Below are 20,792 nucleotides of genomic sequence, written 5' to 3' on the forward strand. Positions count from 1 at the left end.
CTTCCTTCCTTCCTTCCTTCCTTTCTTTCTTTCTTCCTTCCTTCCTTCCTTTCTTCCTTCCTTCCTTTCTTTCTTTTTCTTTCTTTCTTTCTTTCTTTCTTTCTTTCTTTCTTTCTTTCTTTCTTTCTTTCTTTCTTTCTTTCTTTCTTTCTTTCTTTCTTTCTCTCTCTCTCTTTCTTTCCTTCTTTCTAGGTGTATCGTATCATGGAAGAGCTCCTTCTGGGACGTAGGTGAAGCCAAAGCTTCTCAGGAGCCATAGGTCACTACTAGCCACATGTAAAAAAACTTTTCTAACCTATTCTCACTCTAATGACCATAATCTCCTGGCCTGTAATTTATTATCGTTCGTTGCCCTGCACGCAAGTGTTGAGAGCCCAGTGTTCCAACCTTGTGCCACTTTCTGGAAACTTCCCTCCTTGGCTTATCATTTTCTCACTAGTCCACTTCTACACATATGTGCTAAAGCAAGCCCTGGAAAGATTTACTTAAAAATCACTAACAATTTTGTGGAAAGTATAAAATGATGAGTGTTCCCCAAATGGTAGTTCTTAAAAATCTGAAGCATTGTGGTCAGAGAAGAATTAGGCTTGTGCTACTTAGCCCCAGAGGACAGATCTAGGAGCAATGGATGGAAATTAGAGGGAAGCAAACTTAGAATACATATTAGCATTTAATAAATGCTTGTTGACTGACATATAATAAAAACTTATAATTAAATTGTAATTAAAAAACATATAATAGAAACAGTCAGAGCTATCCAACAATGGAATGGTTTACCTCAGAAAATAGTGAGCTACTTGTCACTTGAGGTCTACAAAAAAGAGGATTTATAATTGAGTAGGAGTTGGATTAGATGACCTCTGGGGGTCAGTTCTACTTTTGAGATTCAATGACTCTGTATAGTAACTGTCAATATCATGATTTTTTAAAGGGTATAGGAGTTTGAGATTTAGATGGTATTCAAAAAAATAATTAACTTTGATATGCTGGCTAGAGTAGGGAGAGAACTAGGAAATATACCTATTGACAGTGATTGCTATATTATTTCTCTAACTTGTAACCTTTAAAGGCCACATTTCAACTTTTACACTTAAATTTTCCTTTCCCAGCACAGTTTTTCCCCAAATTAATTTAATCACAGAATACTTGAAATATGGAATCCATAAATGATGGTCCAAGGGATCTGGGAGTGTGGGACACATCAGAGATAAAGGAAAGGGTTGGGGAAAATATTGGAACAAAATAGAAGAATGTAAGTCAGTTTTTACATCCTAAATTACCATATGTAATAAGTATTTTTGACACAGATAAGTTTGATATTGAATATTTTAGATGAAAACTGTTAATAAAATTGAAATTTTTTCATAGAACCCCATATTCATACCACGCAGAACACTGGACTTCCTTGGAACACACTGTGGGAAACACTACCCTAAGTGGTTATGATTCTTTTTTTAAAATAAATTTATTTTTTGTTTTTAACATTTACTTCCATAAGATTTTGAGTTTCAAATTTTCTCCCCATCTTTCTCTTCCCCCCCCACTCCAAGATGGTGTGTAATTTGATATAGGCTCTACATATATATTCATATTAAACCTATTTTCATGTTAGTCGGTGGTTATAATTCTTTTACCTTTATAATGGCAGCTTGGTGGCACAGTAAATAGAGTTCTGGCCTTTGAGTCAAGAGGACCTGAGTTAAAATCTGGCCTTAGATACTTACTAGCAGTGTGACCCTGAGCAAGTCATTCAACCCTGTTTGCCTTAGTTTCCTCATCTGTAAAATGAACTGGAGAAGGGAATGGCAAACCATTCCAGTATCTTTGCCAAGAATATTCCAAATGGGGTCATGAAGAATTGGACATGATTGAAATGATTCAACAGCAACTTAGGTTCTATACTTTCTCCCAGAGGTAGCTTATCATTTCTTGCTTCTTTTCTCTTAGAATATTTCAGTCCATATTTTTACTATCCATTCAAATCTAACTTTTTGCACCTCTCATTTATATTCCAAAAGTTTCTTCTGCCTTGGAGGACTCCTTTATTAATAATGGAATGTACCCAATGACCTATGTATTTTTGGGAAAATGCCTTTAGATGGGGCAGCTAGGTGGCTCAGTGGATAAAGCTCCGGCTTTGGAGTCAGGAGGACCAGAGTTCAAATCCAGCTTCAGACACTTGACACTTACTAGCTGTGTGACCCTGGGCAAGTCACTTAACCCTGATTACCTCACCAAAAAAAAAAAAAAAGGAAAAATGCCTTTAGAATCAAAACCATATTGAACACTTAATTCTGTTGATTCATACAGATGAGATCTTTCCACTTAGGTTTAACCACAAAGCCTGTCTGTTTTTAAAAATTTCTTATTAATCAATCAATAAGCATCTATTAAGTACCTACTATGTGCCAGGCACTATGCCAAGTGCTATATTATTTTTATTTATGTGTAACCCCACAAATGCCTCTGAGGTCCCTACCTACCTTGAGTTCATTGTTGTGTTTTGGCCTAAGTTAATTATGCAAACATAGCTCAAGTTCCCATTCTATTGATACTTTCAAGTCACAAATGATGCTGAACCCAAAATCAAATAGCAACATATTTAATGAAGACAGAGAGGCAAGGTAATTTATGCAGGAAAATAAACAGGCAACAGAAACAGAAAGAACCATTTTTCCCTCATATACAAAATGGATGTTGTTCAATCATTTCAGACTCTTCGTGACCCCTTTTGGGTTTTCTTGTCAAAGATACTAGAGTGGTTTGCCATTGCCTTTGTCAGCATATTTTATAGATGAGGAACTGAGGCAAACGAGGTTAAGTGACTTACCTAGGGTCATACAGCTAAGAAGAGTCTGAGACCAGATTTCAACTCAGGAGATGAGTCTTCCTGGTTCCAGGCCCAGTGCTCTATCCACTGCACTATCCCCTCTAGGAATTAGTGAGACAGTAACAACTCCTGGGAAAACTCTCATGAGAATGAGAAAATTGCCCCTCTTATGCCTGAGTAAATGGAAAATATATGATATGTGGAAAGAGATGATTTTCTCCATCTTCTCTCATTTTGGTTAGGGTAGCCAGCATGGAGGTTTATGGACAAATTTCAGGGACCTCATACAGTTTCTGGCTCCGGGGTAATCAGAATTCTGTTAGGATTCTTGGGCTAGGTTATCTTTATGGCCACTCCTCTGTCTCCTAGATATGGCCAAAGGTCTTCTTCCTCCTCCTTGCTCTAGTCAAAGGTTCTTCACGGTCAGAACCTTTGTTGTTTGGCTCTGCCTCTCTCTTCCCTCAACTTTGCAGTCTCAGTGAATGGCTGGTCCCCCATCCTATACTAGGAACTACCATCGATGCTTCCTCTTCTGAGATTTAGAGGCAGATAGTGGATTGAATGCAAAACCTGGCAACTGGATAATGTGTTAGACCTGAAGTCAAGAAAACTTGAGTTCAAATCCAGCTTCAAATACTAATTGTGTGACTCTGGGCAAGTCACTTAATCCCTATCTGCCTCAATTTCCTCATCTGTGAAATGGCGATAATAATAGCACCTACCTCCCAGGGCTTTTGTGAGGATCAAATGAGATGATATTTGCAAAGCACTTCATAAACCTTCAAGTGCTGTATGGCGTCGGCTGTTATGGACCGGTCTCTGTGATATAGAATAAAATGAGAGTGGACCTATTTCTGACTTCCGGTTTCTCCAGCTCTTGGAAGGGTTTGCAGTTCTTATGCACGTCATGAGCTATGCAAACCCACAGTCTGGCTACCTCTGAATTATTTCATTATTTTCCTGTTCCAGCTGTTCACAAGCAGGATGTTCTTACTGGAGAAAAGAGGCGGCATTGGAGCATTCGAGCTCCTCAGACACTGTTACGTATGATAGAGGAAACAGACGTCACCTCAACCTGCTCTACCACCACTGGAGGTGAGGCCAGTAGCTGACATGGATGGTGACATGGATGACAGCTCCTCATCCATGTCACCTAGGGAAGCTGGACTACTACTCTCCAATTGTGTTATGAGGCCACATTTGGTAGCTCCTCCTTTTCATAAGAATTCTTATGGAATTTGACATGAAATCATGAAGATAACCTATCCTATAGGATGGGGGCTCTTAGGTTTGGGTCCATGAGTTATTTTCATATTTTGATAGCCCTGTTTCAATATATTTGGTTTCCTTCATAATCCTATGCATTTTATTTTGCGCATTTAAAAACATTATTCTGAGAGGGGGTCTATAGGTTTTACCAGACTGCCCAAGGGGTCCATGGCATAAAAAAGATTCAGAACTCTAGGGTATCATCTGGTTTACTCTCTCTCTCTCTTTCTTCCTCTCCTCCCTGCCCCCTCCCTCTCCCTCTCTCTCCATCTCTGTCTCTCTCCCTCTTCTTCCTTTCCCCCCATCTCTGTCTCTCTGTCTGTCTCTGTCTCTTTTTAATTGTACTCAGTGTGACATACAGTAGATTCTGAATCAGGACTCCTGGGTTGTAGTTCCCACTCTACCATTTACTAGCTGTGTGACCCTAAGCAGGTAATTTGATTTTTCTGGATCTCAGTTTCTTTTTTTTTTTTTTAAATTTTTTAAGTGAGGCAATTGGGGTTAATTGACTTGCCCAGAGTCACACAGCTAGTAAGTGTTATGTGTCTGAGGCCAGATTTGAACTCAGGTCCTCCTGACTACAGGACTGGTGCTCTATCCACTGTGCCACCTAGCTGCCCCTAGACCCTAGTTTCTTTATCTGTAACATGAGGATAATACTGCATGCATGATCCCACAGGCTTGTTATAAGGAAAGTGCTTTGTAATGCTATATAAATGTGAACTATCATCATCATCATCATCATCATCATCACTCAAATTGTCCAAGACAAATTATTCATCTCTCTCATCTTAAATTTTTCATAGAAAATTAGGGTTGAAAGGCATATTAGCAAATCCAGTCTAGTCTGATCATTTTGCACATAAAGAAACTGCAGTCCAGAGAAGTTCCTTCAACCTGCCCTAGGTCACCCAGGCAGTCAGTGAGAGAGTGAGGACAAACCTTAGGTTATCTGATCCTGTTCTTATTCTAGTGACCTTTCCACCATAGTATACTGTCCCTCTATGTCTTCCAGAGAAAATTGGTAGGCCTTGTGTTAATTCAATTTTTCCCCTTTCTGTCTGAAGGTCTTTCTTTTCATCACTTGTATAATGTATTATTTTTCAGTGTTATTGTTAAATTTAATTACCACGTGTCCTGGAGTTTGCAGTATAGTTTTTGTTTGTTTGGAGGCAATCTGTAGACTCTTTCAACTGGCACTTGGTGTTCTGGGTTCAGAAGTTCTGTTTCTTCTATTCTTCTCGGCGTTATAATGTTGTGGTTTTTTGACTTGTAGTGTTCCTCTGAGAGACCTACCATATTTAAGTTCTCTTCTCATCCTGTCTTTGAGATCAATATATTTTCCTTGTAGGGAGACCATACTTCAGTTTAATGTTATTGTGTTTTCTATCTCTTCCTTAATTGTGCTTCACTTCCCTGTATTTGCATTCCCAACCAGTGATTCTATCTTTTATTTCTTTGATGAGGCTTGCCACCATGGATGTTTTTGTATTCTGCCAATTATTTCTGCTGTTCAGGCCATAAATTCTGTTTTCACAACTGAGTGTGTGTGTGTGTGTAATATATGTGTATCTACGTATCTATGTACATATACACAGATACACATACATATGCATTTGTGTGTGCATGTGTGTGTGTACACATACACACTTTCTGTGAACCTTATTATCTAAGGAAAGAAGTCTCGCGTCTAAAGTTCAGCCTCAGTTTCTCTCTCTCTCTCTCTCTCTCTCTCTCTCTGTCTCTCTCTCTCTCTCTCTCAATATTGTAGTAAATGTTGTACTACTACTAGTAATAGTGCAGGCACCTAAGTGGCTCAGTGGATACAATACTGGGCCCGGAGTCAGAAAGACCTGAGTTCAAATCTGACCTCAGACATGTATTAGCTGTTTTAATTTAAAGTTAGCTTCTTTTGGTAATTTTCTGCATCTCAAAAATCAAGATGTTATGTTGGCTAGGCAGCTAGACTTGGAATCAAGAAAACCTGGGTTCAAATTCTGCCTCAGACATTTACTAGCTTTGTGGGCAGTAGGTGGCACCATAGTACACAGAGAGTTGGGCCTGGAGTCAGCAAGACCTGAGTTCAAATTGGCTTCAGACAAGCTTCAGCTGCGTAACCTTGGTCACATCACTTAATTGCTGTTTGCCTCAGTTTCCTCATCTATAAAATGAGGATAATAATAGCATCTAACCTCTCAGGTTTGTTGTGAGGATCAAATGAGATAATATTTGTAAAGTATTTTGCAAATCTTAATGTGCTATGATTATTATTAATTCACTTAACTTCTCTATGATTCATTTTCTCATTTACAAAGTAAGGGGGTTCAATTCAACAGCCTCTGAAATCTCTTTCATCTCTAAATCTGCAATTTTCTATTTTCTTCTTATATCTGGTGGATGAGAAGCAAAAAATTGGTTTTCTTTTTAGGAATGCTTTGATTATCTCTTTTTAATTGAATATCCGCCTTTTCTCATTAATAGGTAGGCTCAGATTTGCAAGGTTGGTCACCTTGAGTTTTATCTTGAGCTCCTTTGCTCTTTAGCACACATTATTCTGTTTCCTACTATGGTTTTTGGTGTGTGTGTGTGTGTGTGTGTGTGTGTGTCTTTCACTAGATCACTTTACTTCCCTATCCTTGGCCTCCTATTCTATAAAATGAGGAAGCTGAACTAAATATTCTCTAAGGACCCTTTCCAGTTCTAACATTTTGTGATTCTATTAAAAAGAAAGAAAAAACAGTTATTTTAATTTTTTTTTTCCTGTTAACACTTCTTCTTCCAGATGGCCAGGTTATTATAATTGAAGACGCTTCAGATAATAGGAAACAGTGGAGACAGGAATCACCAGGGACACTAATGAATATGTTAGCGGGAGCAGAGCTGGCCAGTGACTCCTTTTCTGCAAATGAACAAGAGTTTGGTATGAAGTTTATTATTAAGACCATAACTGCCCTCTCTGGACTTTGGCCAGAGACCTGTGAGAACAATAAGGTGATTAAAAAAAAATCTATGGAGTAGAGAAACAAGTGGGAAAGTTTCTAACATTTCTAGAAATTTCTTTTACTACGCATTGTACAATAGACCTGCAAATCTACAAGTAGGGTAGGTTTGTTTTCTTTTTGTCTAATCAAATGACAGATTGTGATTAGTAGGATAAATAGAATTGGTAACCTTGCATTTGATATCTTGGAGCTCAGGTGGCATTCTGGGAGCCACTGAGTGATCTCCAATAACTTTGCAATGGGTGAAATAAATCTATCACGATGCCCAGAATTTCTTCTAGCAATTTTTAACAAGAATCTGAGCCTATGTTCTGGAGAGCTTTTATTTAGCACTTCAGTTTATTTTTAGGAGAACAATCCTTCCTTTCCAGGGTTTAAAGAGAATTCATCTTACTATGGGAGTTTGATTTTCTTACTCTAGCTTTTTCAGGCATGCTAGTAAACAAATATAAGCTATGGTTCAGGGTCCCAGGCTCTGAGCTTACACAATCTGGGTTCAATCTAAGTAACCTGCACCCCAAGTCATAACTGATACATTTTGCCTCCATGCAGAATTTCCTCTGGGAACTTCAGAATCTAGTTTGTGTCTAGGTCTCCATAGATATAGGTAAAGGGACCCTGGCTCCCATAAACACTGAAGGTAAGATATAAGATACTTGCATTTCATATGTAAGATTCCTTTATTTTGTGTCACAGATTGAATGCATAAAGCACAAAGGATTCACAGTAGCCCATAAACAAGTAAAGCTTCTAAGGTATCCATTTTGGGTTCCTTCTTCTAAATAGTTTCTATGTTATTATTATTATCTGGTTCCTCCCCTCCACCCCCTTGTTTTCTATTGTCCTTCACTCTTCGAAATACGATTTCCTCCAAGTGATAAAGAGAATATTGCCTCATTGTAGGAATTTTCTCCCTGATTGTGCAATTTGTTATAGACCTTTGCCCTTCCCTTGGTAATTTTTTCCCCCATTTGCCTTGAAATCTCCTCCCTGGGTCCATGCCTTCCTACTCTTCTGGGTCAGTTGTCCCCAGCCACTCTGATTCCCCTTATATTGTTAGCCAGGGTGAGTTGTCTTTCTAAGCACCAAATCACTTCAGATTAAACCTATAGTTAAGATCCCCAACTCCCTTTATAGAATATCTCTCTTCTCCCATGTTAGCATTCATCAGTGTTTACCTCCTCCTACCATTGAAACCAGATTTCTGCCCTTTTTCCACTTTTAGGAATCCTCCTCTTTTGTCTCCTCTCCAGTTCTCTGTAGGCTCTTCTCCAGAGAGACTACAGGAGTTATTTGTCCTTTGTTGTTAGCCTTTGACTTGATTATTATTTAGTCATTCAGTCATGTCTGACTCTTTGTGACCCCATTATCCTACTGTCCATCGGGTCTTCTTAGAAAGGATAATGTAGTGGTTTGCCATTTCCTTCTCCAGGGGATTAAGGCAATCAGAGGTTAAGTGACTTGCCTAAAGTCACACAGCTAGTAAATGTTTGAGATGAAAGAAATTATTATTTCTATCCTATATTAATAGCCAATTATTGAATTAGAACTTAAGTTTTTCCCTTCCTTTTCTTCATTTAGACATCAGCCCCTGTAGGTTATTCAGGCAGCCTTTGAAGTGCAGGGCTCATAATGAGATGAAATCTTGGGTGAAAATGACCCAACTGGAAAACTCAGATCTGATCAAAAGGTAAAGAAATTTTATTTTAGGTGAATGGATATATTCCAGCTCATAGCATTTTACTAGGTAAAAGTGGATTCCTCCTTTTGTCTAGATTACCCTAGATGAGGTGATATGGGTATAGATAAATCTCTTTGACCAAGACTGAGAGATCAGAGTCATGTCCCCCCGACTCTCATTAGAATAAGCCCACCTCTCATTATAGTGTTCATCCTCTCATTAATTGTTAATCAGAGTGGATTGCTACTCTCAGGAACACCCACTCTTCCAAAGGCATATAAGCATTGAATGGGTTCCATAAGGGGTCTTTGGCATTTGAGAGTTCCACTGACTCCTTTTATTAATTACTGCTATCATGATTAATAAAATGATTCATTATTCAGTCACAGAGGCCAGTTTTGAACTCAGGTCTTCTTGACTCCAGGCCCAGGGTTCTATCCACTGAGCCGCCTCCTTTGACTTATTAGGGAACATCAGTTATTCCCATCCGAGTTTTTCCTCCTCTTTCCCCTTTATTGTACCTTACCATTATGTAATTTAATCTCACAAAAACACATTGATTCGCCCATAGGTAGGGTGTTGTGAGGCTTAGCCCGCAATGTTTCAGGCCCGTTTCTCCACCATCATTTCCACTGGACCTTGGCTTCCAGCCTTTTCTCCTCGTGTGCTTTGAGAAAGAAATCTCTCACCAGTTTCTCGGTATTTTTTTTTTATTGCTGCTGCCATCCCTGGATGCTATATTTGTTTGCTTTTTGTATTTCTGTGTCTGGTGAGTGAGAAGCAAATTATGTCTTCAGGTTTGTTTTTCTTTTTAAGAATACTTTGAGGGGGCAGGTAGGTGGTGCAGTGGATAGAGCGCTGGCCTTGGAGTTGGGAGATCCTGAGTTCAAATCTGGCCTCAGATACTTGGCACTTACTAGCTGTGTGACCCTGGCCAAAAAAAAAGAATGTTCTTTTTAAGTGAATATCCATCTTTTTTCATAAATAGGCAGGCTCAGATTTGCAGGGTTGATCACCTTGAGTTTTATCTTGAGCTCCTTTGCTCTTTAGAACACATTATTCTATTTCCTACTGTGGTTTTTGGTAGGTCTTGTGTTAATTCAATTTTTTCCCCTTTCTATCTGAAGGTCTTTCTTTTCATCACTTGTATAATGTGTTATTTTTCAGTGTTATTGTTAAATTTAATTACCACGTGTCCTGGAGTTTGCAGTATAGTTTTTGTTTGTTTGGAGGCAATCTGTAGATTCTTTCAACTGGCACTTGGTGTTCTGTGTTCAGAAGTTCTGCAGGTTTTTTTCTATTCTTCCCTGCATTATAATGTTGTGGTTTTTTGACTTGTAGTGTTCCTCTGAGAGACCTACCATATTTAAGTTCTCTTCTCATCCTGTCTTTGAGATCAATATATTTTCCTTGTAGGGAGACTATACTTTAGTTTAATGTTATTGTGTTTTCTATCTCTTCCTTAATTGTGCTTCACTTCCCTGTATTTGCATTCCCAACCAGCGATTCTAAATTTTGTTTCTTTGATGAGGCTTGCCACCATGGTTGTTTTTGTATTCTGCCAACTATTTCTGCTGTTCAGGCCATAAATTCTGTTTTCACAACTGAGTGTGTGTCTGTGTGTGTGTGTGTGTGTGTATAATATGTGTATGTACATATACATAAATATACATACACATCCATGTGTATATATACACACACACTCTCTCTGTGAACCTTATTGTCTAAGGAAAGAAATCTCAGAAATCTTCAGCCTCAGTTCTCTCTCTCTCTCTCAATATTGTAGTAAATATTGTAGTACTACTACTACTAGTAGTGGAGGCACCTAGGTGGCTTAATGAATAGAATACTGGGCCTGGAATCAGGAAGACCTGAGTTCAAATCTGGACTTAGACACTTATTAACTGTGTGACCCTGGGCAAGTCACTTATAACCCTGTTTGCCTCAGTTCATGTGTAAAATGAGCTGGAGAAGGAAATGGCAAACCCCTCCAGTATCTTTGCCAAGAAAACCCCAAATAAGGTTGTCAAGAGTCAGACACAACTGAAAAACAACTATTGTAGTAAAGGCTTGTTCTTGACCACAACTTGGGTGTTAGGAATGATTTCTTTAAGTTCTTGTAATGTTCCCCTGCCTCCAGGCTGCCTCCAGATATTGTCTGGGAGGCAGTGAATAAACCAATATAGCTGGAGTGGATTGTCTGAAGAGAAAAAAGAGAATTATAAAGCTTGAAGGTACCGTAGAGAATTTCAGATCTCATTTAACAGATAAGAAAACTGAGGCCCAGAGAACTTAAATGATTTAACTAAGGTCACATTCCTCGTAAGCACCCAAATTGGGATTTCAACCTAGGCTTTTTGAAGGCAAATTTAATTCTCTGTCTCTCTCTCTCCATATATAATATAATATAATATAATATAATATAATGTACTATAACATTATATTATGTTATAATATAGTATATAGATACATATATATATATTATCCCATACTGCCCTGTTGCACATAGTAAGAGATAATGCTGGGACAAGAATAACTGTCTTTCTAATATAAAGTTCTTATATATTCTGACTTGTGTTGGCATTCGGTTATTTGTTTGGTTTTTTTTTTTTTGAGGAAAAGAAAGCAACATTAGGGATTATGATTTTTTCATACCTCTTCAACACCGAATTAAAAGTATAAGTGCCAGCATATGGTCAGGACTCAGAATCTGCTCTAATGTTTTTTGCCCTGAGTAGAGAAGTTGGGCAGAAAATAGGGGAATCAGAAGAAAAAGAGCAGAAGCTTCCTTATTGTGTTGACCTGTAGCCTTCAAAGTCAAGTATTGGGGGTTTGTTTCAGGAGAGGTAAGTGGGGTAGGGAGGGGAGGAAAAATCAGTGTTACAGAAGTGCATGGATTTTGTTTTCTTTGTTTTGTTTTGTTTTTTGTTTTTGCAAAACCCTAGCAAAACCTTGCTAGGGATAATGTGAATGATTTCACACCCTGCCCCAACATCCACCACTGACTTCCAGATCTTAATAGTTCTTAGAAAAAGTCTAGAGGAAAAAATATTCCTTCTGGATTCATCATTCCAGCTGTTGATGATTGTAGCAGTTGCCCATGAAATTGATAAATAACCCTGCATCTTCAGGTGCAGAATTTCAGTGACAATTTCTCTAGAGGCATTTTAATGAAAGAGCACAATCATGTGAATAATTTCTTTGATAGCTGCTTTGGGTAGTTATAAGGCTTTGAGCATCATGGGAAAGCATTGACTGTACATATTTGATTTCTGGACCCTGAGGTTTTCTTGAACACCCCCTTAATTCTTTTTGTCTATGTGTAGAAGACCAGAGCACCAACTCTCTGGGATTGGGCAAGCTGGTTTGCATCCCTTTCCTAAAGATTTACCTTTTCTTTATTAGATATCTTGGAGAATTACAGGCTGAAGTTTTTCTCCAAACCCCACAAAAACTAAATAGAAAGTCTAATACCTCTTTCAAGCTATTTATCTGATGAAATGATGCTTATGGGCATTTTTCTTAAAAACCAATTACTAGAATGATTTTCTCTGTGTGTGCTTTAACAAGGGCTGTGAGAGAGAAAGAAAACAAGTTTTTCATAAAGGTTTTTCTTTCCCAGATGAAATCATAACTAATTGGTTGCCTATGCACCTGTAGGCAAAGGGTTCCTAACCTTTTTTTTTCTTCATGGATCCTTTTGGAAGTCCAGTGGAGCATATGGACTCCTTCTTAGAATAATATTTTAAAATCATAAAAATATATGGTATTACAAAGGAAATGAGTTATAGTGAAATAAATATATAATTTTTTTCCTTTTCCAAGTTTAATACCCCCCAGATTAATAACTCTGAGCTCTAGGCCTTTGTTGAACTTTGGCTGTAAGGTAAATATGATGGTACTTCTAGTTCCTGATTAATGTGAATAATTAATCCCTTGAAATAAAATTATTCAAATTCACACTTCATATTTCCATTGGACTGGAACCAATTACCATATTTTACATGATTGTGACTTCTAATAGTATGAATTCATTATTATTTGTACTAATTGGACTTACAGTTGAGTCCAGGTACTCTTCTGTTCTCACCAGACAGACCAATGTGAAGGCAGAAGGCCAAGTCTCTCACTGGGATGCCAGGAATCCTACCCCAAAATTAATACGTCTTAATGGATGAAAGCTCCTGTTGCTACTTGACTCAGTATGTCATCCCTGGAGGCCAGTGACATACAGCTGTCACTAACTCATTTACAGGAAAGCCAGACTACAGGGGGAAATGGAATGAGTTTGTGGAGAGGAAGTGGAGCCAGTGAGTGTATGCTACTCTTTTTAGATATCTAGAAATGAAGGACAGGAAAGCAGAGGCTGATAACTGGAGGGGATGGTAAGGTCAAGCAAAGAGATTTTTAGGACAGAGGAGAGCTGAGAATAGTAGGCAATAGGGAAAAAAAACAGACATGGAGAGATGGAAAATGAAAGGGAATAATTGATAAAACAATGCTCTAGAATGTATTTTTGTTCAGTCATTTCAGTCATGTCTGACTCTTCATGACCCCATTTGGGGTTTTCTTGGCAGAGATATTGGAGTGGTTTGCCATTTCCTTCTCTAGCTCATTTTACAGATGAGAAAACTGAGGCAAACAAGGTTAAGTGATTTAGCCAGGGTCACACAGCTAGTGTCTGAGACCAGATCTGAACTCATGTCTTTCAGGCCAGGCAACTCTATTTATAGAGTGTAAAAAAGTATAAAAATGGAGGGATTAACTTTTTCAAGGAAAACTATTGCATTCTCTAAGACTGGAGGAAAGGAGAAAAGAATGGGAAAAACTGTATAGAGGTTTTGAAGAACAGAGAAGAGGAATTGAATGGAAGATCTCAGACTAGCCAGTTTATGCACCTACTCAGCTTTCAGACTATATTGGGCCAATCTCCACTGGAAGGTCCCTGCCCAATCCATAGAGAACCCAGTCTTGAACTGAGTGTAACAAGAGTGGCCAGCAGGAAAATTGTCTGAAAAATAAAAGCCATTCACAAGCTATTAACATTAGTTTTCTTCCTGAAAGGGATGCTTTTTATGGAGAAATGGCCTTGTTATTCCAGAGGTGAGTCACCACCTAATGTTGACCACAGAGCAATGGCAGGTTCAAGCATTGTTCATTTGTTAGCATTAGCCAGAAGCTATAATAGGAAAGTGGTGTCAGTGTTTAAAAGGAGGCAAGAGAATGTAGCACATATGAAGACGGCTGCCCCAGAAAATGATTGAGAAGTCTTGGTCTAAAATTTGTATTGATTTTGTGTGACCATTCCAAGGGATAATTTTTTTCTCCAGGGCTATACTTGAACTTTAGAATTTTCTCTCTTCTGCTGCATTTAGCCTTTGGGTTTCTCTCCATCCAGTGCTTTCTTCATTGTGTATGGCATTTTTTTTTTATTTGCTCCTATCTCCAGCCTTAGTTTTTAGATTGCAGGGTTTGTGCTTGGATCAGACTATGCTTCCATAATCCTAGATCAGATGGGTAGGCCCAGTTTGACCTTGAGTTTGATGGTTAAAACTAGGCCCCACTTTCTGTAAGAGTTGTCTGGCCTTGCCTCGGGCTGTGGTTCAGGCCAAGGCTACCTGGATGCCAGCTTTGTCATGGGCCTCCTGCTTGCTGTGTCAAGAATGGCCCCACCCTGTCTTTCACCATGGATGAGGATGAGGCCCCTGTGTCACACTTCACACTTGTGGTGCTGTTTTATTCCTAAAAGCTGCTGTGGGACTGGGCTAATTTTCAATTTGTTTTCCTCCTAGAATACTTTTGTTTCCACTCTGTAGTTCCAAAGCATTCTTCTAATCCATTTGTGGACTACATGGAGAGGGTTGTAGCTGATTCTCTTTGGTTTTCTTTTTATCATTGTTCATTTTAGTACAGTTTTAGAGCTTGCACTGGGATGTTTGAGGGAGAACTGGGCTCTTCTAGGTCCTAACATACCACCACCTTCCCACAATCCCCACTACCTCCAGGATCAAATATAAAATCTTCTATTTGGCTTTTAAAGTCTTTCATACTTGGCCCTTTCCCAACTTTACAGTCTTCTGACATCTTACTCTCCTCCACGTACTGTGAGATCCAGTGACACTGGCCTCTTTACTGTTCCTCACAATATACTTCATCTTCTGCTCTCAGGGTGTTTTTACTACGTCTCCCATGCTCAGCATTCACTCACTTCTTATTTCTCACCTCCAAACTTCCTCCGAATTTCAGCCAAGGTCTCACCTTCTGTCTTGGTAGCAGGAAGTCCTTCCCAGTTCTCCTTAAACTTAGTGCCTTCCCTCCAGGATTAATCTACAACTTATCCTCTAAATATATTGTTTGTATATAGTTGTTTGCGTGTTTTCTTCCATTCCAGGGCTTGTTGAGAGCAAGGAGTGTTTTTTGTTTTTTTTTTGTTTTTTGCTTTATTTTGTTTTCTTTCTTTGGGTCCCCAGTGCTTAGCACAGTGTCTGACGCAGAGTAGGTACATTAATAGTTTGTTGACTTGACCTGACAATTAGTGAGGCTAAAAGGAGGTTGCAGAGCATTTAGGATGCCCTGAAATGCATTGTGTGAGGAGATTAGCCAATAAGACTTACCCTTTTTTCACACTTACCCAGTGTCAGATTTTATATTCCTGGGCTCAAAAATCACTGCAGATGGCAACTGCAGTCGTGAAATTAAAAGATGCTTGCTCCTTGGAAGGAAAGCTATGGCAAATCTGGACAGCCCACTAAAAAGCAGAGATATCACCCTGCCGATAAAGGTTCATATAGTCAAAGCTATAGCTTTTCTAGTAGTAATGTATGGCTATGAGAGTTGGACTAAGGAAAACTGAGCACTGCAGAATTGATGATTTCAAAGTATGGTGCTGGAGAAGACTTTTTAGAGTCCCTTGGACAGCAAAGGGGTCAAATCAGTTAATCCTTAAAGAAATTAATTCAGGCTATTCACTGGAAGGTCAAATACCCAAAGCTGAAGCTTAAATACTTTGGCCACATAATGAGAAGATCAGACTCATTGGAAAAGACCCTGATGTTGGGAAAGATTGAAGGCAAAAAGAAAAGGGGACAGCAGAGGATGAGATGGATAGATAGTATCATGGAAACAACAAACATGAATTTGGACAAACTTCAAGAGATAGTGAAGGATAGATAGAAGGGCCTGGAATGCTATATAGTCCATGGAGTCACAAAGGGTTGGACATAACTAACAAATGAACAACAACAACAAAAAAAAGTTTTTCATTGTTCAGCAAAACGTGTGTGTAGCAATTGGGGTTAAATGACTTGCCCAGAGTCACACAGCTAGTGAGTGTTATGTGTCTGAGGTCTGATTTGAACTCAACTCCTCCTGAAGCCAGAGCTGGTGCTTTATCCACTGCGCCATCTAGCTGCCCCAAAACAAATCAGTCGATGAATTTTTATTAAGATAAAATCTCACAACTGTACTTGAGTATGCACAATAGAAAGAGCACTGGAGTCTGAGAATCTGGGTTAAAATCCTATGTTTGATGCTAACTAACTATGTGATATTGGGCAAGTCACTTAACTTCCCTAAGACTGTTTCCTCATTTGTGAAATAAGGGGGTTGGACTGGATAGGCCTCTGAGGTCCCTTCCATATTTTGAATTATGATCCTATGAACTTCCTTCAAATCCCTCCCAGATCTCTGTGTCAAAAGCCTTTTAAATTTTAACTTTAAATACCAAGGGATTTAGCAAATGCCAGTAAAGCTGAAGGCCTTCTTTACCAAATGGCTAGGCTATACAATGGATAGAGCTCTGAACTTGGAGTCAGGAAGACCTGAATTCAAATCCTCCCTCAGACACTTACTAGCTGTGTGACCTTGGGCAAGGTGGTTAGTCTGTCTTGGTTTCCTCATCTGAAAATTATGATGATGATGACCGAAGGAGGTAGCATATGTAAAGTGCTTTGCAAACCTTAAAGTGATATATAAATACTGGCTCTTGTTAAGCTACACCTCTAACAGCTCAAATAGACTCCTACTTGAAATGTTCTGAGAATCTACTCTTATCCACCAGAGAAAATAGATTGACTGGGAGGCAGAAGGAGCAGAGAAGTGGGAAGCACAAACCACCTCAGTACTTGTCGAAAACACATAGATGTTGGGAATTTCAATGTTATTCTTGAAAATGTTTTCTATAGATAAGTTAAAACATTTCTTTTACACACAGCTTCACACTTAATGAACAGTATAATTATATAAAAAGTAGAAGTACATTTTAATATTGCATTATGTATCACATACGTTATATGCATGTGTGTGTATTATATGTATGTATGTATGTGTGTATATTTATACATTTTGACATTCTATTACCAAATATCACCTATCCATTCAATGTCAGATTTTGATTACTTTGATCAATGATGTTCATTGTCTTTGTGTATTTTTCACCTTTGTTTCTATCCTATTTGTACATTTGCTATTACAATTTTTAAGTGCTCAAGGACCTTATGAAAATCCTGTACATGAATCTTATTGGTGATAGCTACACTTATCAACCTTGATAAATAGATTCCTGTTTGTAGTTACACAACTAGTTCACACCTGCATTTAAATTCTTCTAAAGGAACCCTTCTTAGCAGGGGTTCTTAACCTGAGCTCTATAGACAGATTTCAGGGGTCCAGGATATTGTTTTTTTAAAAAATATTTTGATAATTATATTCCAACAGATTTGGATTCCTTTGTTTTATCTTGTGTATTTTATTTTATGCACTTAAAAACCATATTCTGAGAAGGGGCCCATTGACTTTGTCCAACTCCAGAGGTGTACTTGACACAAAAAGGTTAAAACCCCTTATTTATTATGAAGATGACCTCTTTCCTCTGCCAGTCTTTATGAAGTAGTTGCATATATAGCTAAAACAGGAATTATCCTAAAATGAAAAGGAAAGAATTTTGCATTTCTGTAGTCAATCAGTAGGTCATTTACTTGCCTATCTCATGAACCACTGTGAAATAGGTCTTCCTAAAACTAAAAATGAAACATGTCTGTTTCTCTTCCCTTGGTCTATATCGGCTCTCATTGCAACTAAGTAGCAAGTATGCCACAGAGATGAGAATTCACAAAGTGATTCACTTTCCATGTACTTCAGGAAATTATACAAAGTATCCACTTGGGAGTAAATATACTGGTTGACATCAGAAAAAAATTCTTTAATCACAGTGTTTAGCAAACCTTCAGATTATATTTTATTTTTATCTCTCCATCATTTTCACATTTTAAAATAAAATCAAGAGAAAGAAGAAATGCCCTAAAAAGTGGCATGGAATATTTGGAGTGGGTGGAAACTATTATTTTTATATGTAACACCCTCAAGGCTCCTCTCTAATGTGGGCTCCCAGAGAAGCTATTCTAGGTACACTGTTACGAGTTCTTACAAACAGCGTCTTTTAGTAAGCACGCACAGATCAGGTCACATCAGCTCAAACAACATGAGATTAGAATAAAATACACGACAACAGATTCTCCTAATATACTCACAGTCGTTACGCACAGATTTTATTTCACTAGGGTACTCACACCTGTTATACTGAATAACCACATAAACCAAAATAAAAACCCCTGTTTCTGACGGTGATATTCTTTCATCACTTACATCTTCACTGCACCTTAAAACTAGATTTTCACACGTGACACTTCCTACGTAGTGTTTTCCCACCAGGAGCCGCTATTGAGCTGCTCTTCAGTAGCAAGTTCATTTAAATCCACACATTTTCTTTACCGAGCAGCTGTTGGCCCCGCTAGGAATCAAATGCAAGGTAGAATCCTGGCAGGGACACAGCGGAAAGCTCTTAGCAAACTACTTTCATTAACTGAAAAAGATACATGACAAGATCATCCAATAGCGTAATTATGTCGCATGCTTTTGCATTGTAAGCTTCATTCCCACTCGTTGGACTCCCTCAGTCTAATTCATACTTTAGTTATGGTCAGAAAATTCCTTTTAATTTCTATCATCACCTGGTCTTGGCAAGTCATTTCGAGAGGAAACCATTTACCAAAACAGCGAAAGAGTTGAATGAAGTTGAATAAAGTGAGGATTTTTCTCTCAAACCCCTATCATGCCGCTTGGATTCTATGCAAATCACAGGGGATAGAGGGAGGAGACTGGAAATGGTTAGTCATAGCTGCTCTACTTCTCCCCCTGTCTCCCAGCTACAGAACAACTCCTTTTCTACATAGAACGTATTTAAATAAGGTGCTGTCAATTCTGGAATAACAGTGCTAACTGAGACAGGTAGGGCAGATAGTTAAGCAATAATTTACATTTACCCCTGGCAAAGTTTTTCTATGCCAGATTCACATTTCAAGTTATGGTTGGCTTTTATTAGCACATTAAAAATATTCTTCATTCTCTGAGCACATGTTCACTCATGATAAGGGGGAGTGACTTGGACTTTTGATTGGTGGCAAAGTCACCCTGGGATTAAATGTCCAACACAATTCATCTGTGCAAAGGAGGATCCAGGTGTGGATAATGCAGTGTTCAGGTTATTCCTAATAACATTGCTTTGGGAGGTTGAACACATTGTAATACTTGCCACCTACCGCAAGAACCAAATAAAGATCATGTCAAATAGGATTTAACAGTGATAGATTCATAGAGAGTAATAATATTAATGTTTATATTAACACAAAACCACAGCAGCTGACATTTCTATAGTGTGTGAAAGGTGTTTAAAGTATTTTACACATACAGTATCTCATTAGTTATTTACAAGTCCTTTACCCTGGTGTTTTTTCTCCTACAACATGCTGACTCTAAAAATGCTGTCATGAAATCGAATATTTCAGGTATGAATTGATAAATGAGGGTTCTGTGGTAAACATTCCACCTCTTAGGGAAGTGCTTTAATCTAGGTAAATGGTGGTAGCCAAGCCACTTCTTACAAATTAGAGAAAATTGGATGTTGGGTGTTTTTAGTCTCCATTATTTACTTTCCTGCCTTGCCAGTAAGAAAGGAATGCTTTTAAAAAATTTACAAAATAATCACAGAAAAAAATGATGTGGCTGGGTGGGAGAGAGGCTGGCTTTTCATAGTCATTAATTAGTGGTGTCACCAATAATGTTACAGGAACAACAGGAAATTTTAGAGAATTGTAGAGGTTCCTTGTTTTAATAAGATACTAACTGATCTTTATGTTTAACTAGTGGAAACATTAAAGTACTGGCTTTCCAGTGCTGAAGAGGAGGGGAAGGTGGAACCAACCTCTGCTGCTGTTATGGATGAAGAACAACTGGAGCCTAGATCTGATGATGATGATGATGATGATGATGATGATGATGATGATGATGATACGTAAGTGACCGAAATGAAAGACTGGTAGAAATGTTCCATTACTGGGATGGAAAAGAATATCTCTAACTGAACGAGCATTTTCCCCCTTTCCCTCCCCTTTAAAAAAATAATCTATTCAGTAGTTTTAAACATTGATACCCAGATTAGTCTGTACTTGGAATGGAATAACAGTTGGACCTTTGCCTATTTAATGACTAGATTTAAAATACTGATTCATTGATAAGTGAGAAACAAAAGCCTACCCTTTCCAAAATTTACATTTTATGAATTAGAATTCAAAGGTTTTTTTTTTTAAAGATATAGAGGAGAACTTGGAACTTATCTAATCCAATTCTTCATTTTATGGATAAGAAAACAGATCCAGAAAAGTTAACTGACTCATCCAAGATTATGCAACTAATTACTGGCTGACCCAGGACTAGAGCTCAAGTCTCTGAGGGACAATAACAAAAGCAGAAATTTAAGTATCATTTTTGCATATGTTATCTCATTTGAGCTTTGGAAGAATCCTGTGAGAGGTACTACAGGCATTATTAGCTATGTATAAGATGGGAAAACTGAGACTCTGAGAAATTAATGATTTGTTTGTGGTCACACAACTAGTAAATGTTCAAGTTGAGATAAGAACCCAGGTGCCTGGGGCAGCTAGGTGGCACAGTGGAT

General features: G+C 38.3%; 1 protein-coding gene across 1 annotated transcript; it reads left to right on the forward strand.

Moving 5' to 3' along the window:
• Positions 1 to 204: 204 nt before the first annotated feature.
• Positions 205 to 20,072, forward strand: LOC114032457 (serine/threonine-protein kinase Nek5-like; the record flags this gene model as incomplete). Its single annotated transcript, XM_027847769.1, has 4 exons — positions 205 to 226; positions 3,800 to 3,925; positions 6,882 to 7,019; positions 19,982 to 20,072. Coding segments are annotated over exons 1-4 (377 nt in total), but the record flags the coding sequence as incomplete, so codon positions are not given.
• Between the last annotated feature and the right edge of the window lie 720 nt (positions 20,073 to 20,792).

The sequence above is a fragment of the Vombatus ursinus genome, unplaced genomic scaffold (assembly GCF_900497805.2).
Source record: "Vombatus ursinus unplaced genomic scaffold, bare-nosed wombat genome assembly UNPS02005307.1, whole genome shotgun sequence".
In the NCBI taxonomy this organism is placed as follows: domain Eukaryota; kingdom Metazoa; phylum Chordata; class Mammalia; order Diprotodontia; family Vombatidae; genus Vombatus; species Vombatus ursinus.